The 23,322-nt window shown below is 41.3% G+C and overlaps 2 protein-coding genes across 11 annotated transcripts in view; one reads left to right on the top strand and one right to left on the bottom strand.

Annotated features, from left to right (window-relative positions):
- Positions 1 to 23,322, bottom strand: part of PPFIBP1 (PPFIA binding protein 1) — a 176,325-nt gene that overhangs the window by 79,237 nt on the left and 73,766 nt on the right. The gene's annotated exons all lie outside the window — the stretch shown is intronic.
- C10H12orf71 (chromosome 10 C12orf71 homolog) lies at positions 794 to 22,812 on the top strand. The gene is given in 5 exon segments (XM_036865956.1): positions 794 to 941; positions 20,422 to 20,574; positions 21,480 to 22,110; positions 22,112 to 22,148; positions 22,507 to 22,812. Coding segments are annotated over 5 exon segments (1,275 nt in total).

Raw genomic sequence — 23,322 nt, 5'->3', positions numbered from 1 at the left:
GTTAATGAGGACTGAGCCAAGTAATAATAAGTAATATAATGCTTTTCAAGTTATTACTATTTCAGGTCTGTGTGACTAGCACTAATTGCTGCCGTGGGAGATGTGCTCAAGGGAAGGATAATAAGAATCAGGAAAGCAAGGCCAAAATTTATTTCCCAACCCAACGGTTGGCAAACTACAGCCCATAAGCCAAATCTGGCCCGCTGCCTGTTTTTGTAAATAAAGTTTCACTGGAACACAGTCACACTCATTTGTTTATGTAATCATCTAAGCAGCTTTCATGCTACAGCAGCAGATTTGAACAGTTACAACCACAAAGCCTCAAATATTTACTATCTGGCCCTTTGCAGGAAAAGTTTGCCAACCTCTGCCCCAAACCCTTTCCGATTTGCTCATTTTCCCATTGATTGAACAATATTTACTGAGAACCTATAACATATCGGGCACTATTCTAAGTGATGAGGGTATAGCAGTAAAGAAAAAGAAAGAAAATGGAAAAGGAAAAAAAGTAAATAAGAAGTTGTTGCTCTGATGAAGCATACATTCTAATGGCAAGAAACCATAAACAAATAAATATTTTAAATATATAGTAAATCAGATGGTGAGAAATAATTTAGGAAAAACAAAGCAGGGAAAGAGGATAAAGATAACATTAGCTTACTATGTATCAGGCACTGTTTTAAGTTCTTTTCATGTATTAATTCATTAAATCTTCACAGTAACCCTATTGACATGATATTAGGTGATAAAACCGAGGCACAGAAAGGGCACCCGAGTCATACAGCTCTAGAAAATGGATTTGAAACCAGAGGCCATGATCTTAATTGTACATTCTGCTGGCTCTTTGTGCAAAAAGGGAATAGCAGGGAGTTACCGTTTTAATATGATCATCAGTGAAGGCCCCACTGATAAAATGACATTGAACAAAGCCCTGAAAAAAGGTGAGAGAGAAAATCATGTGACTATACAGGAAGAACTTCCAGGTAGCAACAATAGCCAGTGCAAAGGCCCTGAGGAAGGAGAGTTTCATGTATTTGGTATTTGAGGCCCAGGTGGGGAGAGGGAGACTGAGAAGGGGAATTTACATAGAGTGAAATGCACAGGGCTTAACTATATGGTTTGATGAGTTCTGACGAACGCACATACCTATGTAACACACCCCCTAACAAGATATCAACGTTCCTATCACCTTGCCTATATTTTGATGGAAAAGCTAACAGAATTTGATACAGTGTTTAGGAAAAAGAAAGGACTCCAGCCCGTGGCCTAATCAATAGAAAGATGGAGTGGCCATTTACTGAGGCGACCAACCGTCCCCTCCCAACCCAAGCATGACAAGCACTCCTTCCATCCACCAAAGGAAGGAAGCAAGAAGAACTGTAAAATTGTCATCCACTGAGAGTCATCCCCACCATCCTTTACGCTAAAGCCTAATGAAGCACCTGTATCTTGCACATGAAAGCTGTATGTCATGGCAGACTACCCACGGAAAATCCACAACCACAGCATCAAGTACTCCCATAGCACTCTTGTTTTTAACCTCTGTTACCAGGTACCATATGGAACCATTGGTTATCTCTACTAGACGCTATATTTAGCTAAAGAAAAGGGATGTCTCTGGCAGGTGGGCTCACTCGACTAGGTCCATGGAATGTTGTCTCTACCAGACTAAGCTTTTTAAAGAATTAAGGCCCCGCTCTTAATGATTTCTATACCAAGCTTAGCTCAGGACATATACTCAGTACAGGTTTGATAAACAGATGAATAACCATTTGCTTGTATCCATCAACACAAAATTATTCATTAATCACCACCAAGTGTGCTATAGAGTATTGCATGTTAAAGAACAGTACACTAATGGACTTGTTTGGCTCTTTTATGTCTTAGATCATCAACTTAGATTTTTGTTTTCATTTTAATAAACGTTCTGGCAACCCACAGCTTTCAGGAGAAAGGGAATGGGGGAGACAGAGAAGAAAAGTGGAGCAAGTAAAATATGTTCAATTGTCTTAACAGGAATTTGAAAGCTTGCTTTCACCATAGCTATATGTTGAATGCCTAGTGTTGGGCTACCAATAACCAATTTAATCAGGATTTTCCATACTTTATCTGGTAGGACTAGTGCTTCAAAATGACATGGCTAATCCATACATTCATTCATACACACATATACATGTTTATTCAAAGGATATTTATCATTCACCCACCATGTGCCAGTAAATATTCTAGGCACTGAGGAACTTTCATTCAAGTGACCATCCCCAATTTCTACCCTTGCTTTCCAATAAAGTCCATCTCATGGACCTGGTTAGGTGAGCCTACCTGCCAGAGACATACCTTTTCCCTAGCCAACTTCAGCATCAGTCTTATTTTCAAGTGGCAACCCCAAACTTGGATAGTCTAAGTGATTGAGGTACACATTCTACTTAACGTAGTGTTTGCTTGAGCTTAAAAACAAGGCAAAAGGGGACTTCCCTGGTGGTCCAGTGGTTAAGAATCCGCCTTCAATATGGGAGGCGCAGGTTCGACCCCTGGTCGGGGAATGAAGATCCCACATGCTGTGCAGCACAGCCAAAAAAAAAAAACAAGGCAAAGGAATAATATACTTGTACAAACATAAAAAATACACTTTTTTACTATGTACTCATCAAAATATACTATTTTTACATAATATATTGATAAAAATAAAAATACATATAGCATTTATATATTTGTATAAGTATGAAACTATACTTTTTTACTATGTAAAAGTATACTTTTTACATTTTTGCTGTTTATACCATGTGTATTGAATGTCTTGGAATTATCTTAATCTCAGGATGCCTTCAAGTCCTGCCTTCTGTCAAATAGTAATACAGCATTACAAATGTATTTCTCCTTATGAAACTCCTTGCTGTGTCTTGATTTCGTTGTACCGAGCACTGCTAGAGGAAGCTGGGTTGGCTCCACTTCAAATGCCTGCTATCTAATCTCGAATGGGCACTTAATGTTACTCAACAATCCTTTTATTCATCATTATTTCCCTCCCTATCACATTCCTCATAATGGCTGTCTCTAAAAATTCCTACTAAACTCTCCCCTAATCTATTCCTGTTCCTGCCCACCCTTAATCTCAGTAGATTACGTCATACCCTACCTTACTGAGAATCCCAGGGAACTCTCCTCTATCTAAAATTTCTGTATATACTTACTTGCCTGTTCCCGGCTCTTAGTCTTCTGTCATGGGAAAACTCTCCACTGTGTTCTTGATACCATCCCAACCTTTTCCATATTCACCCCCTCATTCTCTCATACCTTCAGTCTTTTCTATTCATCTGTTTCCTTCCACTCCACCAATAAACATGTTAAAAACCTTCTAGACCTAAAAGTCCCACCCAAAAAACAAACAAACAACTCTCAAGTTCTTTCCGTCACCCTTCATAAGTTGCAGATCTAGCTCTGACTCTTCACAATTGTCCCAGGCCTTCCTCTGCTTAGACAGTCAACAGCTCAAGTTTCTGTAAATAAAAAGAAACCAGCCAGAGACAGAACTTCTGGGGTAGAAATCTATGTTTTAAAGGAAAGCTGAGATGGTTGATAGCCTTACTGATAGATTTATTTCTTATTTAGTAGAAATTTTATAATATTCCACTTCATCTTAATAGTAAAGATTACTAGGCCCATTCACACACAGTCAGAAAAGGCCTTTGACCTTGGTCTCCTTCCACATTGCTACGGGCTCATAGACATACAGATGATCATGATGCCATGCAGTATCTAAACGGCCCTAAATTCTGCTTCTTGCAGGGATGGGTAGTTTTATTAGCAGATTGCTGATATTATAGAATATGCCTGAGAAGAGACAAAGCCTGACTCATTTAGTAGAGAGAGGAGAAAAGCTCCCATTCATCCTGGTCTCCTAGGCTAGGAGAAATGAAAAATAGGTTGTGTCTCAACACCCAGAAGCCTAAGAAGGTACACACCAGTGACATTAACATATAACATGCTTGGGAACGTGGGGAGGAGCAAATTAAAAAATACAGATAGGGGCATACAAGTGTGACAGGAGCCAGGGGTCTACAGAGGGAGAGGCTTGGCAGATACCTCCACCTTCCAGAAACTGGGAAACGCCCTGAGGAGAAAAGGAAGACATCCTTCAGCTCAAGAACCTACATCCCCAAAGGAATCACTGGGTAGTGTCAGAATGACCTGCCAGAAAATTCAGCTGTAAACTCCTGGAATAAACAGTCAGCCCAAAGCACTGGAGAGCTGTGAGTGTCAAAACCACTCAGCTAAACAAGGCTTATGTGGCAAATAAAGGCTCTGTATGAGTGGTGTAACCAAAACAAGTGTCAAGTAAAAAGACACTACAGATCAACATGTTACAGGATTTTAAATCCTCCGAACGTGGAATGGGTTAGATGTTTTACAGGTCATGGACTTGGGTGGAAAGGGCGTGGCCAAAGCCCCCTTATTAAAGGTGCTGCTCTCATATCTATTTTCATTTACCTAACACTTTCTGGCCTAATGACTCATGGAATATGAATGAGAGAGTGCATTGTTAACTGCAGAAGCAACACTGCCGACACTAAGGTGCTCTGTTGGGTACCGAAAAAGGGTGAAAATTCAGCTAATTTACAGACTTTCTTTGGTGATTTAAGGAAGATTCCAAAATAAGTATAGCTAGATTTCTGAGGCTCATTTGTATCGAAGCTCAACTATAAGTGGTGGGATGGGTTGAACTGTGTCTCCCCCCAAATTCAAATGTTGAAGTCCTAAGAACATGACCTCATTTAGAGAGGGGGTCTTTACAGACATAACGAAGTTAAAATGGGATCATTCAGGTGGGCCCTATTCCATTCTGACCGGCATCCTCATACAAAGGCGAAATTTGGATAGACAGATGTGCACAGATGGAAGATGATGTGAAAACACAAGGAGAAGACGGTCATCTACAAGCCAAGGAGAGAAGCCTGGAACAGATCCTCTCCTCAGAAGCCTCCAACCCTGCCAAACTCTGATTTTGGACTTTCAGCCTGCAGAACTGTGAGAATAAATTTCTGCTTTTTAAGTCATCCAGTTTGGGGTACTCTGTCATGGCAGCCCTAGTGAACTATCAGAAGTGGTGAGACCTGACATGAGATGCTGGGCTGTGGCAGCAGCAGATTGACTGCCCGCCAGGGATAAGAGGACCCATGATTACAAAGGTACAGGGCACCCTAGGAGGCAGAGTTTAGAGCTCAGCTGGCCTGAAAAGCCCAGCTACAGCTCTGTATAGAAGACTGAGTTTTCTAAGGCCGTGATGTGCTGGCCATGTTATGCTCTTTTCAGTAACAACATTCAACAACTGCCTTTATGACCCAGTAATGAACATGATACACTAATTCAATTAGATACAGCATATTCAGCAATTGCAATGTCATAACAAACACTTACAAAATGATTGCTTGTTCCCAGGTTCAAATTCTATTCCTACTGAGAGACCCAGCAATGACCTGCAGGGAGCGTCCGTCCATTAGTCGTTTGAAATTACAAAGGTATCAAGTATGCATGGTTGTCTTTCATACTTTCTTATACTCCTCCCCAGATAAGATTTAGGCACTCCCATACATCTGAAAAAAGACAAAGACCCCCTGAATATTCAACACTGACTTTAAAAACAAGAAACAAAACAGCCCCCAAATCAAAAGCAAAATTATCATAATACGAAATATGTCTTCAGTGTTTGTTCAGGGAGAGGTCTATGCTAGGATCCTGGCAGAGGACACGTGGATATATAACATGTACATCAAAGCAACCTAGGATTGAGGAATAGTTCTGTACCAACAATGAAACTGCTTAATAAAACATTCACTTTAGATTTGTATTAAGATGACTCATGCCCAGCAAGAATTAGGTCTCCTCCCATCTCTTCTGCTGCCAGCTCTCAAATACTTCAAGTCATTTTCACAAGAGCAAACACATCGTACGAAAGAATGCCACGCCTCTCTGATGAACTGGAGGCCCTCCTCCACATAGGAAAACCACAGTAGTCTTGGGGCTTTACATGTTCAGTTTCAAACTTAGACGCAAGCTGATAGCGACATTCTAGATTGTAAATCACTCCTGATCTTCAACTATGAGATGAGGCTTCGGATCAGGCAGCAGAGATGTAACCATGCTGGCTCAGAAAGACATGTACATGTTATCCTGGTCATGCAAAGAACAGTTTCTATAGCTCCATGGTAAAAGCCTTTTCATATTTACAATTATTATTAAGTCACTGGGCTATCAGGAATTCCCAGAAGTTGTCCAATATTCTGCTTCTAAATAGGACAAGCAGACCTATTTTAATTTGGAGGTGAACCAACTGACATCTTCAAGTCAGGGTCATCATTCTGGCTGTGCAGGTTGTGTCCTGTACAGAATGACCTGCCCTGGTGAGTGGAGGCTGAAATCCAGCCTGTTCCAGCCCAGGTGCCGCGTCTCCCTGGAGGGCCACCATTTTCTAATTGCACAAAAGCTCTCTAAGGACCAGTGCCACATTCACCTTCTCTGTGGATACCCTTGGGATACAGGTCTATAATCACCTCATCAAAGAGCAGTGGTTTTATGTTCAGTTCAGGAAGTGACATAGTCAGTGGGACTGGAGTTTAAAGAATAAAGGGGAGTGGCTCAAAATGAGGAGACGCTGGCTGGGGCCATGTCACGCAGAGGGATGACATTGAAGGGTCTTAAGCATAGCGATGACCTGATACAATTTGTGTTTCTAAAAGAATCTCTCTGGCTTCTGTGTAGATAATGAATCAGAGGGAGCCAGAGAAGGTGTGGGAAGGTCCAGGTGAGAACTGGTGGATGGATCACGTGATGACAGTGAAGTGGACAAGCTATACTGGGAGATGGAATTGATGGGACTTTGTGAATGATTAGATGCAGACTTAAGTGTGAGACAGAAGGAATAATGTCCCAGATCATGTCCAGCCTATGACACAAAAAAACTGGGCAGAGGATGATGTCATTTATAAAGAACACTGCAGGAGGAGCAAGTTTGAGGCGGTAAGGTCATGAGTTCAGTTTTAGAGTTGAGATTTCTATGAAGCAGTGGGTGAATAGTCTAGTAAATGCTGGTCCTCAAATATGATACAATTTCAATCAGGGTTTTGGAAGTACTCTGGGCATATGATGAATGTACGTTTATAGTTCTCAAATTATTCTTTATGACCACATTCCTGACCCCACCCCCAGGGTAGTTTTGGTTTGATCAGTTGCTCTGAGTGTAAAGAAATCTCAGAAGAAAAAGGGGGAAAGACAGCCCATGTGGAAGGCATTCTAGGCCACATAATATGTTGCTGGCCATCTCCTTCTCCGTCCTGCCCCCGGGACTTGTTCCAGTCCTCATCCGTGGATCCTTGATAAATCAAGACACCAAATTCATTAACAGCAGTGAGCCTCGGGGTGTGGTTCCCAGCCCAGGCAGCATCAGAACTTGGGAACTTAAATGAAAATTCTCAGGCCCCAGCCCAGACCCACGAAATCAGAAACCCTGAGAGTGGGCCTCGGCAACCTATACCTTAACAAATCCTCCAGGTGATTCTAATGCACATTCAAGTTTAAGGACCACTGACAAGAATCAATCAGGTTTCTTTCACGTGTTGCTTCCTTATTTTCATAATTCTTTTTTCCTGTTAAAATTTCCTTGGCGCTCCAAAATCATAGTCAACATCTAAGTAAAGCTCCTTCCCCAGGTGATGCCATCTCCCTTTTGGGTTGCACACTATCTCCCTCAAGGTGCCTGGACACCCAGTTTTGTCTCCACTAACCTGAATCCTACCCACATCCTTGAGTCAACTGTTGGTGGCACTGCCCTCCCGCTCTGAGCTCCCTCACTTCATTCCAGCTGGACCACGTGGAATGCGGCCTTGTGTTACAAGCTATGTTAGCACCTTCCCAACGGGATCCTACCTTTTATGTGAATTCACCATAGTGTGTCTAATATATAGAGAAAATCCAATCAAATCTAAATGGCTGTTCTGGATCAGTGTTTCTCAAGGTGGAGTCTACTGTCAAGTGTATGTTGAGAGGACAGATTCTAAGCCCTAACTCTAGTCTATTAAACTAGAAACTTCTGAGGACAGGGATCTGCATCTTCAATGCACATTGAAATTCCATCACCCCTGCTGTAGATGAGATTCATCTTGTTAACTACGAACTTAGATGAATTGCTTCTTGAACACAAAACACTTAACTAAGACCTGAACTAAAATAAAACAAAATGACAAGAGCTTATCTTGTTCCTAACCTGTGGTCTACATCTTAAATGTATTCTGCAGACTGTAAAGTTTTAAAACAATGGTATCACACTTTGCCCTCTACAAATACTGTGGGATAATTTCTTATCAGGGTGTCTTCCCCAGCCTACACTTATGGAATTGACTTTTCAGCCCCAATGAATTTTATCTTTTTATTGTCAGTCCAGATACCCAGGCCATTTAGAAGATATCCTTTTCATCTATTTCTCTTAGAAGTATTCATTTGTAAATGTTAATGTTTACCTTAGCTTCAACAGAATGTAAACATGGAATTTTAGGTGTAAAAAGAAAATACCAAAATAGCTGCCAAAAGGCAAATGACTTTATTTATAATTAGTGACACATCTTTCCACAGCCAAAAATATTTCCTGGCTTTAGTTATGAAAGTTAAACTTACTCTCCCACAACCAGCTGCCCCACCAACCTCCTCCCATCAAGTGGGTACATGAGCTCCATCCTTGTCCCCCCCCAACACACCCCCAAAATGCCTGCAGACAGACAGATCCACTGTCAAAATAGTTACTACAAAGCAGGTTATATAACAGAAGCAGAAGAAAGAGAGAAGTGATTTTTAATACCATTGCAAGAGAAGTAGCCATGAAACAGAAGAGAAAATGACAAGCTCTTTCCTAGAATTAGCACTGGGCTTTTCTCAAAACAATTTGTCTTCATCTTTATTTTGTCAAATACATGTAAGCCCTTTTTTAAAAATTGCACTAATTCAATTTTCAACAGCCCTTTCTAAACTGAGCTGTGTAATGGAAAAACAGACACACACACACCTCCCCCCCACATACATATACATCTGAAGTCTACAAAAATTACTAGCCTTGGGTGGTTCTAATGTATGCTTTTATAACTTTCGTTTTCAAAAAATTGCCAAATTCCATTTCTGAGATGCATTTTAAGAGGATAATTTTAATAGATGTTCATGGAAGGAACCTAGATTGGCTCATTCTGGCTAGCAGGAAAATGGTTTTTTTTAATTGATATATAATTTAAATAAAGCAGAAGTCATCCTTTTTAGGTATACAATTCAATGAGTTTTTTTAAAATTTTCATAATCATTAACTTTTTAAATTTTTATTTTTTATTGAAGTATAGTTGATTTACAATGCTTCAGGTGTACAGCAAACTGATTCAGCTATATATATATATGTGTATTCGTTTTCAGATTCTTTTCCATTATTAAAAAATACTGAATATAGTTCCCTGTGCTATACAGTAGGACCCTATTGTTTTTCTATTTTATATATATGTTGTGTTTCTATTATATATATATATTAGTGTGTATCTATTAATCCCAAACTCCTAATTTATCCCTCCTTCACCCCCTTTCCCCTTTAGTAACCATGGGTTTGTTTTCTGTGTCTGTGAGTCTATTTCTGTTTTGTAAATAAGTTCCTTTGTATCATTTTTTTAGATTCAACATATAAGTGATATCATAGGCTATTTGTCTTTGTCTGTCTTGCTTCACTTTAGTATGATAATCTCTAGGTCCATCCATGTTGCTACAAATGGCATTATTTCATTGTTTTTAATGGCTGAATAACAGTCCATTGTATGCATGTACCACATCTTCTTTACCCATTCATCTGTCGATGGACATTTAGGTTGCTTCCATGTCTTGGCTATCATAAACAGTGCTGCTATGAACATCGGGGTGCATGTATTTTTTCGCAATTCAATGAGTTTTGATAAATGTACACAATCGTGTAATTACCACCAAAACAATGTTGAGTTGTGCTGCCTAGTGCTACTGAGCCCTTGAAATGTGGCTGGTCCAAGATCAGATGTGCCGAGGTGTAAAATACACACCAGACTTCAAAGACTTGGTTTAAAAAATGCAAAAGATCTAGGGACTTCCCTAGCGGTCCAGTGGTTAAGACTTCGCCTTCCAGTGTAGGAGATGTGGGTTAAGTCACTGGTCAGGGAGCTAAAATCCCACATGCCTTGCGGCCAAAACACCAAAACATAAAACAGAAGCAATACTGTCACAAATTCAATAAAGACTTTAAAAATGTTCCACATCAAAAAAAAAAATCTTAAAAAAAAATGTAAAAATCTTATTAATATATGGTGCAATTATAATATTTTCCATATATTGGGTTAAATATAATACAGATTAAATAATTTTAGCTGGGGCTTCCCTGGTGGCGCAATGGTTGAGAATCTGCCTGCCAATGCAGGGGACACGGGTTCGAGCCCTGGTCTGGGAAGATCCCACATGCCACGGAGCAACTAGGCCCGTGAGCCACAGCTACTGAGCCTGTGCGTCTGGAGCCTGTGCTCTGCAACGAGAGGCCGCGACAGTGAGAGGCCCGCACACTGCGATGAAGAGTGGCCCCCACTTGCCGCAACTAGAGAAAGCCCTCGCACAGAAACGAAGACCCAACACAGCCAAAAATAAATAAATAAATAAATAAATAAATAAATTTAAAAAAAAAAAAAAAAAAAAGAAGGAAGGGCCCTGCCCCTTGTCCTCCAGGGGTGGGGCCCTGGGGTTTAAAGTAATAATAATAATAATAATTCTAGCTGTTTCTTTTTCCTTTTTTAATGTACCTATTAGAAAATTAAAAGTTAAAAGTTACTGGCTTGCATTTCTGGCTCAAATTACATTTTTGTTGGATAATGCTGATACAGATTATTTCTATCCCCCAAAGAGCACCCTCTGGTCCCTTTACAACAGATATTATTTCCCTGCTCCCAGCTTCTGGCAACCACTGCTCTGATTTCCATCCCTAAAGTTTTGCTTTTAAAAGTATTTCCTCTCTTTGTCTTGTATCTTCTAATTTTCCATAATCATCTTGTACTGTTTTTATAGTTCTTTTAAAAAGCTATTTTTAACATTAAAAGATTTGAAGAAGTCTTGCCTGATCATTTCCTACAATTTTCATTAACCAATGTCATTTACATTAACCAGTTCCAAAGCTGGTAGGCCACCACAAGTGCATTCTGGGTAACAAACTGCCTTCCAGAAGGAGATGTGTACAAGTGGTTCATAACTAAATGGAGACCATTGTGCAGACATACAACAGTATCCATTCACAGATGCTGCCGGAGACTGAGCCAGAGGTGGGGAACCTCCTCCACAGCTCAATTGTATTCAGCCTCAGGGGAGTGGAGGGAAAGCTTTATCTGTGCTAAGAAAAGGTTGGACAGAAATGTAAGGCACTGAATCGGTAAACCCTTTAAAGGCGGGAGGGCGAGCAGGACAGGAGGCTTTGGCCACAGGCTGTATCTACTGGTGCGAACTCTGTGGTGGCTGATGATAATGGCCAGAGAGATGCAGACAGACATCCAGTCTACATCCCGCCCCACCCCAGGCTCACCTGTTCCCATTCTGCTTTTCTTCTGATCCCCTTCTAACTAAACTGAAGTTAACTATTATAATTGGCATTCACATTTCCTGTTCCTATTCATGTTCAGCTTCATTCACGCTTCAGACACTATACACCATCTTTCTGATTTTCCAGAATATAAGAACAACACTGGAGGCCAGCTCCTATACGCCTCTGAACTCTTCTCCAGTCCTTCTAGATATCAACCTTGAACTCATCTCCTCAGATTTCCATCCCTGGCTCCCACCTCCACCCCTTTCCTTTGCAATCCCCTAGAGAATGTGAAGAAAGGTCTTCACATTCTCTAGGGGATTGCAAAGGAAAGGGGTGGAGGTGGGAGCCAGGGATGGAAATCTAGCTTCCTTGGTGGCGCAGTGGTTGAGAATCTGCCTGCCAATGCAGGGGACACGGGTTCGAACCCTGGTCTGGGAAGATCCCACGTGCCGCGGAGCAACTGGGCCCGTGAGCCACAACTACTGAGCCTGCGTGTCTCGAGCCTGTGCTCCACAACAAGAGAGGCTGCGATAGTGAGAGGCCTGCGCACCGCGATGAAGAGTGGCCCCCGCTCGCCGCAACTAGAGAAAGCCCTCGCGCAGAAACGAAGACCCAACACAGCTAAAAATAAATAAATAATTTGCATCTATGTCATCTGAACATCCAGATGGGATGACACTCATTTCACCAATGCTTAGCCCCAAAAAGATCCCTTCTGGGTATTTCCACCCCAACTGGAAAATACACTAGAAGTGGAAAAGTTTCCAGTGTGGCTCCCATGTTAGTTACACACTGGGAAAGGGTGGTTCCCTATGACCACCAGAATCCCAGACAGGTTCGCGGATCTGGCACCCTGCTGGAGGATGCAGACACTACCTAGAATGACAGGGACCAGCCTTGCTCTTCTGGAGGCTCCAACCAGTGAGGGGAGACATTCAGATAGCCATACAAATGCAAGTATAGTTATTAAACGCACACATGATTTTAATACACGATCAGAGTTGGCAACGGGTCTATTTTTTAAATTTTAAAATAAAATAAAAACATTTTTCCCAGAGGGGCAATGCCAGTGAAAGAAGAAGATGTTGCAGATTCTTCAATGATGCAATGAAAATAAACCATCTGCCATGCATCCCACATATATAACCTCTAATCATTATAGAAACTCTGCAAGGAAGACATTATTACTGCTATTTTATGGATGAAGCAAAAAGTTAGGTTGAAAATGACTTTGCTGCTGCTAGAAGTGGCCTGGAACTTGATAGAGCACTCAAATGGAAAGCAAGCAGTTGTTTATTTAAAAAAACTGAAAAATACAGGACATATTTTAACAGAGAGATAGGAAAGGATTATAGGTTCTCTGTATTTGGTGTTGCACAAGGCACTATCAGTCTTGGCCTGAAGTAGGTATGAGCCTTGACATTAAGAAATAAAACAAGAAAAGTTATATGCCTATGTTTGGCAATTGTACAAATGATTTGCACTGAGTTCTCACTCAATGAAAAAACAAACTGATTCCATCATGTAAGAGCCTGGCCACAGGACCTTGGGGAATTCAATCAAGCCCCAAATGAGGTTAATACCTGCCATGCCTACTGCAAAGGGATGTTGTAAAGACTGAATGAGACAATCTATACAAAGGCTATTATACTGTCTGCGATTTTTCAAATTACTTCAACATGAACAAGCTAGCAAAGGTGATAATTATTTTTAACCTGTACTCTGGGGCAGTCAGCATTTGAATGACTAATCAAAAGCTCATATAAACAGAAAATCCAGTCAACTATGTTTCTCACAGCATAATGGCTGCCGCACATGATTTTTCATTGATCAAATGATGTTCACAATGGGCTCTAAGTATTGCACAAATAGTCCCTCTCTTGCATAAACTGAATATAAGACTCTATCCAACCCAGTTGTCTAAACCTTTCAAAATGGTACCCTCAGCTAAAGATTCCCACTAGTCCTGTTTCTAGACACTTTGGAGGAAATTTTGTCACCTGATCCTGACATGAAAGTTAGCTAAATCCTGATAGATTAGCTAGAGGATTGTTCCATCTGCCTCTAACAAAACTTTTCTTTCAGAGTACTATCCAACTGCACAAGAGGACAGACCACAGGACCTTCCAGAGCAGCTCTGTCCAATAGAACTTTTACAATGATGGAAATGTTTTGTCTGCTCTGCGCAATAAGGTAGCCACTAGTTACAGGTAGTCACTTAGCACTTGAAATGTGGTTAGAACGACTGAAGAACCATTTTTTAAAATTTAATTTTAATTGTCGCATGTGGCTAGTGGCTACCCTGCTGGGCAGCACAATTCTGGAGCTTACAAAACAACACTATAATGTTTTTATGCTTGTTTGCCATTACATGCTGTGTGTGTGGCAGAATTCAACCTGTGAGCTTCTTTCATGGCAATGAAATCTATACTTCTATAGTTCTCATCTACTGCTGGTTCCCAGCAGCAGCAACCTAGCTCCAGAGGGCCTCTGGACTCTGGAGGCAGATCTGGGTAATATGAACTGCACGAGTTAAGACTGGGGTGAAAACACACAACTCAGAGGACTGTCATGAAAATTAAATGACCGAACATGTGAAAGCACCATTTAACTTTGCTCACACCAAAACACTATTTTCACCATCATCCTCCTTTAATTAAGTACATGAGCTTTGATAAGGCTTTGTCTGTTTGGGAATGAATATATAAATAGAGCATAGGAAATTATACCTGTCCTCTCCCTAATCCCCAAGATAAACACTGCAAATATTTCAGCTACGAATTTGGTTTGGAAAAAGGATGTCTTTGTCACAATAATTGTTACAAAGCAAAATAAACCATGGGGACTTCCTCTTTTCTAAAGAGAATCACCTGTAGTCCATTTACCATGTTTTTTTCCCCCAAATTTCTTTCACTTTGGCAAAATTCACATAACAAAAAATCTACCATCTTAACAATTTTTAAGTGTGCAGTTCAGTGGTATTAAGTAAATTTATATTTATATTGGTTTTTGTCTCCAAAGGTAAAACAATAATATTAATATGTAAAACCATATTATAGCAGCACAAGATAAATAAACATCAAATTCAGGACAGTAATCATGGGAGAGGTGGGGAAAAAAGGGGATCAGGGAAGGGATATAAAGGGACTTAAGATTTATCTAAAATGTTTTATTTCTTTTCAAAAAAATAATGGATCAAATATGGCAAAATTTAAGACTTGACCAAACTGAGTTATAAGTATATAGGTGTTTGTTACATCATTTACTACACTTTTAAAATTTTTTAAATTTTTAAATTTTAAATTTTTTTATTTTTATTTTTTTATTTTATTTTTATTTTTTATTTTTAAATTTTTTTATTTTGACCTAATTTTAGACTTACAGAGAAGTCACAAAAACATTATCCATATATTTTCACCCCGCTCCCCCTAATGTTAATATCTTATGCAACCATACTACAATAATCAGACCAGAAAATTAACTTTGGTATAATACCATTAACTAAAATAAAGAACATAGTGAAGTCTCCCTAGGTTTTCCACTAATGTCCTTTTCCTATTCTTATAATCCTATCTAGAATCCCACAGTGCATTTAGTTGTAATTTCTCTTTAGTCTTCTGCAGTTTGTGACAGTTATTGTCTCATTATTAGGCTGTGATTATACATTTTGGGCAAGACCACCATAAAAATGACGTTGTGTCCTCAGTGTATCATATGACAGGGTTCATGACGTCTTTTTATATTGTTAAAATATTTCATAATTTCAAAAAATGAAAAATAAGTAGCTATATTAGTCTGGGTTCGCCAGAGAAACAGAACCAATAGTACACATATGAATGTGTGTATATACATACACACACACACACACACACACATATACAAAAATGAATGAGAAAAGAGGCTTATTGTAAGGAATTGGCTCATGCAATTACAGAGGCTGAAAAGTCCCAAGATCTGCTCTCTGCAAGCTGGCGACGCAGGACAGCCAATAGTGTAGTTTCAATCCAAGTCCAATGGCCTGAGGACCAGGAGAACTGATGATGTAAGTTCCAGTCTGAGTCCAGAGGCAGGAGAAAACCAACGTCCCAGCTCAAAGACAGGCAGGCAAGATAGAGCAAATTCTCCCTTACTCAGCTTTTTGTTCTATTCAGGTTTCAAAGGATTGGAGGAGGCCCTCCCACACCAGGGAGGGCAATCTGCCTTAGTCAGTCCACCAATCCAAATGATAATTTCATCTAGAAGCAACCTCACAGACACCCAGAATAATGTTGAACCAAATATCTGGGTACCCTGTGGCCTAGTCAAGTTAACACACAAAATTAACCATAGGGACTTCCCTGGTGGCACAGTGGTTAAGAATCCGCCTGCCAATGCAGGGAACACAGGTTTGAGCCCTGGTCTGGGAGGATCCCACATGCCGCGGAGCAGCTAAGCCCGTGTGCTACAACCACTGAAGCCCGCACGCCACGGCTACTGAAGCCCGCGCGCCTAGGGCCTGAGCTCCGCAACAAGAGAAGCTACCTCAATGGGAAGCCTGCGCACCGCAACAAAGAGTAGCCCCCGCTCACCGCAACTAGAGAAAGCCTGCGCGCAGCAACGAAGACCCAACTCAGACAAAAAAAAAAAAAAAAAAAAAAAAAAAATTAACCGTAACAGTAGCTTAATTTCTAAGTTAGAAACTTCCCACTCTATTTATTTAGGCTCCAAATCCCATCAAGTCAAATGGATTTGAGGAAGTGTTCCAGTTTTCAAAACTGCCATTACTACTGGCTTCAGTTCTAAAACGTTGTAAATTCACAACGTACTATCATTTTTGAAACCTCAAGGGCTTTATTATAGATGATTTTGCTTCGAGAGAAGACGTAATGATGAGCAGCTGTACTATTTAGATAATATACCTGTGATGCAAGAAAAGCTAGCCCACCAAGTCAAAATAAGGCCCTAGGAAGGAAATTAACACAAGGGGTATTGTTAATGAGGACCTCAAATCCCCTGATCCGTTATTAGATGTAAAAGCTAAGTTATCTTTTAGAATTGAATGCGCCCCTCAGCATGGCATCCTAAAGATGGCGTGTGTTTTTGCTATTTCAATGTTGCTTTAGGAAAAAAATATCTGAACAAATTATGTAATATATATCCAACAATTAACAGTGATTATCCTTTCTCTGGGGCAGGAGAAAAGGTGAGTTTCAGGGACTTACACTACTTGAGTTGTATTTAAAATGAAATATAGGGCTTCCCTGGTGGCGCAGTGGTTGAGAATCTGCCTGCCAATGCAGGCGACACGGGTTCGAGCCCTGGTCTGGGAAGATCCCACATGCCGCGGAGCAACTAGGCCCGTGAGCCACAATTACTGAGCCTGCGCGTCTGGAGCCTGTGCTCCGCAGCAAGAGAGGCCGCGATAGCGAGAGGCCCGCGCACCGCGATGAAGAGTGGCCCCCGCTTGCCACAACTAGAGATAGCCCTCGCACAGAAACGAAGATCCAACACAGCCATAAATAAATAAATAAAAATTAAAAATCTTTAAAAAAAAAAGAAAACAAAAACAAAAACAAACAAAAATACTGCAAAAAAAATAAAAAAATAAAAAATAAAATGAAATATATATGTATACATATGTACATATATATATACATACACACACACACACACACACACACACACACACACACACACACACACACACACACACAGAGCGAATATACAGAGAAACGGCAGTATGGTACAAATAAATAAAATCTGAAGTTTTCTCTGAGGCTTCCCCTGTGTGAAGCTCTTTTACCTTCAGGATCACTCTAAACTTTAGAAGTTTAGGCTGAGAAATAGTTCTTTCCTACTTAAATATTTATGTTTAGTCCCATTTCCATGAGTAACGGTATGGCACACAGCTTCCCTCTGACCTTCACCACGGCTGCGTGGGAAGAAAGCTACTCATGAATCCTTTTCTAGGCTCCCACTGCTCTGGGAGGAGGTCACAGAGTTTTCATGAAAAGCTAGAGCACAGGGATCCAGATCTCATCATGCCAAAGCGGAAGCTGAATATTTACTTTAAATCTAGCCTGCCCCAGATGTGGACGCCATTGTTTTGGGCCGGTTCTACGGACCACTTACTTAGAACACACTGTTCCACTCAAAGGAGTTTCTTTAAAGGAACCAGAATACAGGTTTGATTTTGGCCTAAGTCAACTCTCCTAAGAATCTTTCAGGGAGGAGGTGGGGGGTCAGCCTCCCGAGAGACAGGAGAGTGGAGAGGGTAAGAGTATGGGCTCTGGAGCCAGATTGCCTGTGTTTGAATCCAGGTTCTAGGGTTTACGGTTGGGGGATGTGGGAGGGGTATATAACTGCTCATGCCTTGGTTCCTTTGTCTGTAAAACAGAGCAACTAACGATACGTAACTGATAGGGTTGCTGTGAAGATTAAACAATAAGCACATATAAAGGGCTTAAAATAGGACCTGGCATGTAGTAAGTGGCCAATAAATGCTAGGGAGCATAGCATGTTGCTCCTGACCTGCACCCTCTGGGATTAATCTAGAACCCCAATCACTCGTGGGATTTGTGGCAGTCTGTGGCCACTTGCCAGGTGGCCTCTGTTGGGTACAGATGGTGTCTCCCCAACTCCAACTCTGCCTATTTCTTACATCAGGACATCATAACTCCTGAAACAGACTCACCTAAAACAGTCTTATTTAACAGAACCTAGAAATTTAACTGGTACAACAGCAAAAAACCTGAGAGTCGTAGAAAACTTTAAATGTAATCTTGTTAAATGGAAACAAAGACAGAAAAATATTTGAAAAAGATCTTTACGCAACTGACAGATTCCAATGAGTTGAGGTTCTTTTAAGTCGGACCAGTGTTTCTTGGCTTTTTTCCTTTCTGGGTGTGTGTGTTTGTGTGTGTGTTGAAATCCATGCTTCTTTTTGGATAAATATAAAAACCATATGGTTTCTTTTAATACTGTTTGAAACTTGAAATTTTTAAAAAAGTGACCAAAAGCATATCTAAGCAATGTTAATTTAAGAACATGCTTTTCCAACATTGTAAATCAACTACACTCTAATGAAAAAAAAATTTTTAAAAAAAGAACATGCTTTTTCCAAGTACACACACACTTCATTCCTTGGAAACTCTGAGTGGAAGCCCTACTCCCTTCCTGAGAATCACTGAATTGACCAAAAAACAGTACCCCATAGCCCCACAGTTTAGACCAGGTTGGCAGTTGCTGTCACTACATCTGCCAAGATGATTTTGCTCTTAGAAAAGGTTATTTTTTGTTTAGCCTCTGCAACTGACAGCCTTCAATCCTACACGACCCACATTTGTCCTCAGAATTTGCACATTTGGAAACAGACAATGAACAATTTACTTCCCCACCTACAAAGTACCCACTGAGACCTGATCAATCCCACATAATTCCACGATGCCATTGGGAAGGGAAGGGTAGACTGGGAGGTGGGAGGACTTGGTGAGCAGCAGAGGCGCCTAGAGGAAGACGGCAAGGAAAAGCAAAGCTCTAATTCTAGAAAAACCAAGGCAGCTCATGTTACTGAAGAGGCCGTCAAAGGAGATAACACTGGGAACAAGGAAACAAGGACAACGAGGACAGAGATCCAGGTAACAGAACTGGTGTAAAACAGGGCAGACAATCTCAGGAATAAGGCGGAAGCCTAGCTGGGACACTCGAAGAAGAAAACAGAGGTCCTCAACGATGCATTCCTCCAAACTTGTCCACAACCGTCTTCACTTTTTTCCTTCTAATACCAGGAAATAACACACTCCTTTTATTACTACCGAGCCCCCTGTCCATGCCATGGATCCCACCCTTACTCTCTCCAAAAGCAGCAGCCAACCGTTTAGGTTTTGAAACTCTCCCCCTGTACTGACTATGCACCGTTTTTGTATTTGGGGGTGGGTGCGGAAACTAACCTTGCCTCTGCCTCCCCCTCTCACCTTCTCATCCAGACACTGCTGAAGTATGGTCTAGGTTCACTGTTCCCACCTCGTCTCCTCCCATCCGTTCCTCAACCCAGTGCAAACCAACTGACTCCGTTCTCATGAAAGCCAACTGATAACATTCATGCTGCCAAGTGCACTGGAAGTTCTGTTTTGTTTGCTTGTTTTAATCATGTCGAGTATCCAATATACTTTGAATTACCTGGAAGAATGCCTAACAAATGAAAATTCCATCCAAGTACAGGCTTACAGGATAAAAACCAAGTTCCCTAACAGGGGTGGAAGACCTTCCACCATCTCACTGACCCCGTTTACCTCCTCATGTTTGATCTCCCCACACACCTGGTTGTTTCTCACCTGGGGGATCCTTGCTCACGTGTCCCCTCTGCCTGAAAGGTCCTCTCCCCCAACCCCTCCCCCCCTTCCACCTCACTAAATTCCACACCCCCCTAAATAATGAGATCAGAGGGAATCCTCTCTTGGAGGCTTTTCAGACCCCCCCTCCCCCATCTCTGCCCAGCTGCACAAGGCGCCTTCTTCCATTCTCCCATGACATTATTTTTAAGTTCTGTTGCTGCACTTACCATTCTGTCCTATAAGAGGCTGTTTATGTCCGTTTCCCCAAATAGGCTCTAAATTCCCTCTAGACAGGAACTATCCTGGACACCCACATGACAAGAGGGAAGTAACCGCCATGGCATTTGTCCTTCTGCCCTCGAGAGGGATCCTCATCAGCAGGGATAATGTGGATACAGGATATTTTGGGAGCAAGGCACTGGCTACTGTAGCTTTCTATCCCTTTTTTCTCTCTTCCCACATTTTTGACTGTAACTTGGGTCCTTGTGTTGCCATGGTAACCAACAGTCCCAGAATACAGACTTCTGGCAGTTGGACTTTTAGCCACTGAGACTCAGGATCTGAAGGATTTTTCACCTTCCCGGTTTATGGCTCAGGCGTTGGCAGCACCTCTTTCACGTGGGCAGCCACGAGAGCAGAGCATTACAGAGACTACAACATGTGCGTGCACGCATGTGAGTGTGTGTGTATTCTTACCCTCCGCCCCAGTTACTTACTGGGGCATCATAGAAAAAGCTGCACTAAAAAGTGCCATCAGATGGTGGGAGGATGGGCATCTAAATGGCTATAGCCTTTCTGGGAAGCAATTTGGTAACAACTATTAAGGAGCCTTTAATACATTTGTGACCTTTGATCCATTAAACCCACATTTAAGAATATAAAGAGAGACAAAGATTAACAAGGGGGTTTACTGCAGATTTATCTATTAAGAACAATAACTACCAATGGTCATTAACAAGAAAGTGGTAAAAAGTGACAGAATAGCCATATATATGTTTATTGTAGGTTGTGCCATAAAATATAATAATCTCAGTTTCAACTGATGTGACTTTCATATCTACATATATATGTGACTGTATATATATATATATATATATATATATATATATATATATATATATATATACACACACATACATATAAGTACATATAAAGAAAAAGAAGAGATTATAAGGGAGTCTACCAAAATGTTTTCTTGATGATTATCATTATCTCTGGACAGGGGGAACTGCAGGCATATTTATTTTGATCTTTATACTTTTTTATATTTTTCAAATTTTATACTATGATGATTTTTTTCTTTTATGATACAAGTTCTTTCAACTGTAGTAACAGATGATGTGAGGCATCCGGTGAAGACGCTTAGTAGAGAGGGTCGTATAGAACAGGTTTTGAAAGAGAGAGGGCTGCCTCTTTCATTCTTCACTGCAGATTGCAAAACAGGATGAACTTCTATCAGAATGCGATGGCTCCAAACAGAAAAAGGAATGCATAACGTTATTGCATAAGTACCGTATTACCTTCTTCTTTTCCCCAAGTCCACTTATTTTTTCTTTCTTTTGAAGATCCCTGGGATGAGGGAGACCTGAGATTTGCGCCTTTGAACTCCACGGCGCACTCATTCTCCAGCAGCTCTGAATCAAACCTGAGTCTCTCTGTGGGCTATTTCCCCTGTGAGGACACCTTTTCCTATGAGATCATCATCTCCTCTGAAGACACATCTTCTGAAGGTCCTTCAGTCCACTTTGTCCCTCCTATCCAAGGGACACGGCAGACTGAAAACATAGGGAGACTCCAGGGGAGACGAGACCAAATACAGGATGACCCAGCGCAGTTTTGCAAACTAAGCATCACCCTGGCCTGGGATGTTGGCATGGCCTCTAAGAATTCAGACTCGATGGCTAATTGGGACCTAAGTGGAGACAACCAGTGGATAGACAAGTATCCCAAAGAGAAGACACAACTGACTCTCAGCAAACTGGATGGTCTTGTGCAAAAGCTTGAGAAATTTCTGGAGAACCAGAAAGACGATGAAGATGAGGACTCTGTGTTCCATGAATCTGTTCAGGAGGAAGACTCTCAGCTGTCTAGCAGCTCCCCTCCAGGTATGGCTCAGGTCAGTCATCAAGAACATGAGAGCTGCCAAGACTTGGCCAAGTTCAACCCATCAGAAAATGAAGATGTCATCCAGTTTCCAGATTCCTCCAAGGCTTCAGAAACATGAGCTTGCTGAGGTGAGCACAGAGGTGCCTCACAGGCAAGCAGGGGACAGGCCTGGCGGAGGGGCCAGGCAGGAATGCACAGAGAATTACTAACTGCTATAAAAGGGTCAGAGTGGAGTTGAAGGGAAAATACTGAGGAGCACCAAGGCAGAGAAGAGGGTAGGAAAGTAAAGAAAAAGCCAACAATTATGACCAAAATAGGTGTGCATGTGTGTGTGTGTGTATGTGTGTGTAAGTATTAATAAGTACTGAAACTGTGCATGTACCGTTGGGTTATTTTTGGTTAAAGGATCTGAGCTCCATAAATGGATAAATATTGACCCCACTGTTGTCTAGGTTACACAATATCTAAAACTCATTTTCTTGGCAGATAATAAGCCAGGTCACTGGCAGCCAAAGGACAAGTATTGCAGAGACCTCCTCAATCTCATCAGGTCCGCAAGAGAAGGAGGACACTCGCTCCAGCACACAAGCCCTCTCCTGTCTGAATTTTGGGTGGATCTCCCGCTGGCTAAGGCACCAAGTCCTCTCTTCATTTTGGGGGAGGGAGCACCCCGAGAAGGCCACTGAGAGCCCCCATCAGCTAGCACAAAAGAAACGACTCTCTCACAGAAGCAAGAGAATCCAACCTCAAGAATCCCTCGAATTAGGACACCCCATATTGCCAGATTTTTAAACTTTTTGATAGCCCCTATTCTACAATCCCCATGAGCTATTTTTTTCCCAATAAACAACATACATATTTTTGTTATCCATGTCTTCCGCTCCCAGCTCAAGATGTTGGCTCAGGCTGAAAGTTTATATGTTGGCCCGAAGATGGAAATATATTCTCTGGGAAGTTTCAGTATTATCATCCTTCCTAACTTGAAGGCATTCTTTTTCCCTCCTCTCCCCACTTCTTACTGTATTTCACCCTATTTCACTTTATACATTTTAACCTATTTTATCATTAATCCAAATCCCCGCTTTCAGAAGGCAGCAGTACAACCCATCAAATTCCCAACATGGCAGGATGGCTTTGGTTGAACCTGCAGGACTCAAGCAAGTGGCAGAGGATACCAAGTCCCTCAGGAAGCCAAGTTCAACTGGCAGTTTCAGGCGTTCAAGGCGGCGGATCTGATGTTCCCAGAAGACCTGACTGGTTCTAGTACACCTTGCCTTGGCTAGAATAAGTAGCCCACTTAGG

Source organism: Balaenoptera musculus, chromosome 10 (genome assembly GCF_009873245.2).
Source record: "Balaenoptera musculus isolate JJ_BM4_2016_0621 chromosome 10, mBalMus1.pri.v3, whole genome shotgun sequence".
Taxonomy (NCBI): Eukaryota; Metazoa; Chordata; class Mammalia; order Artiodactyla; family Balaenopteridae; genus Balaenoptera; species Balaenoptera musculus.
This window is presented reverse-complemented; position numbering and strand designations above follow the sequence as displayed.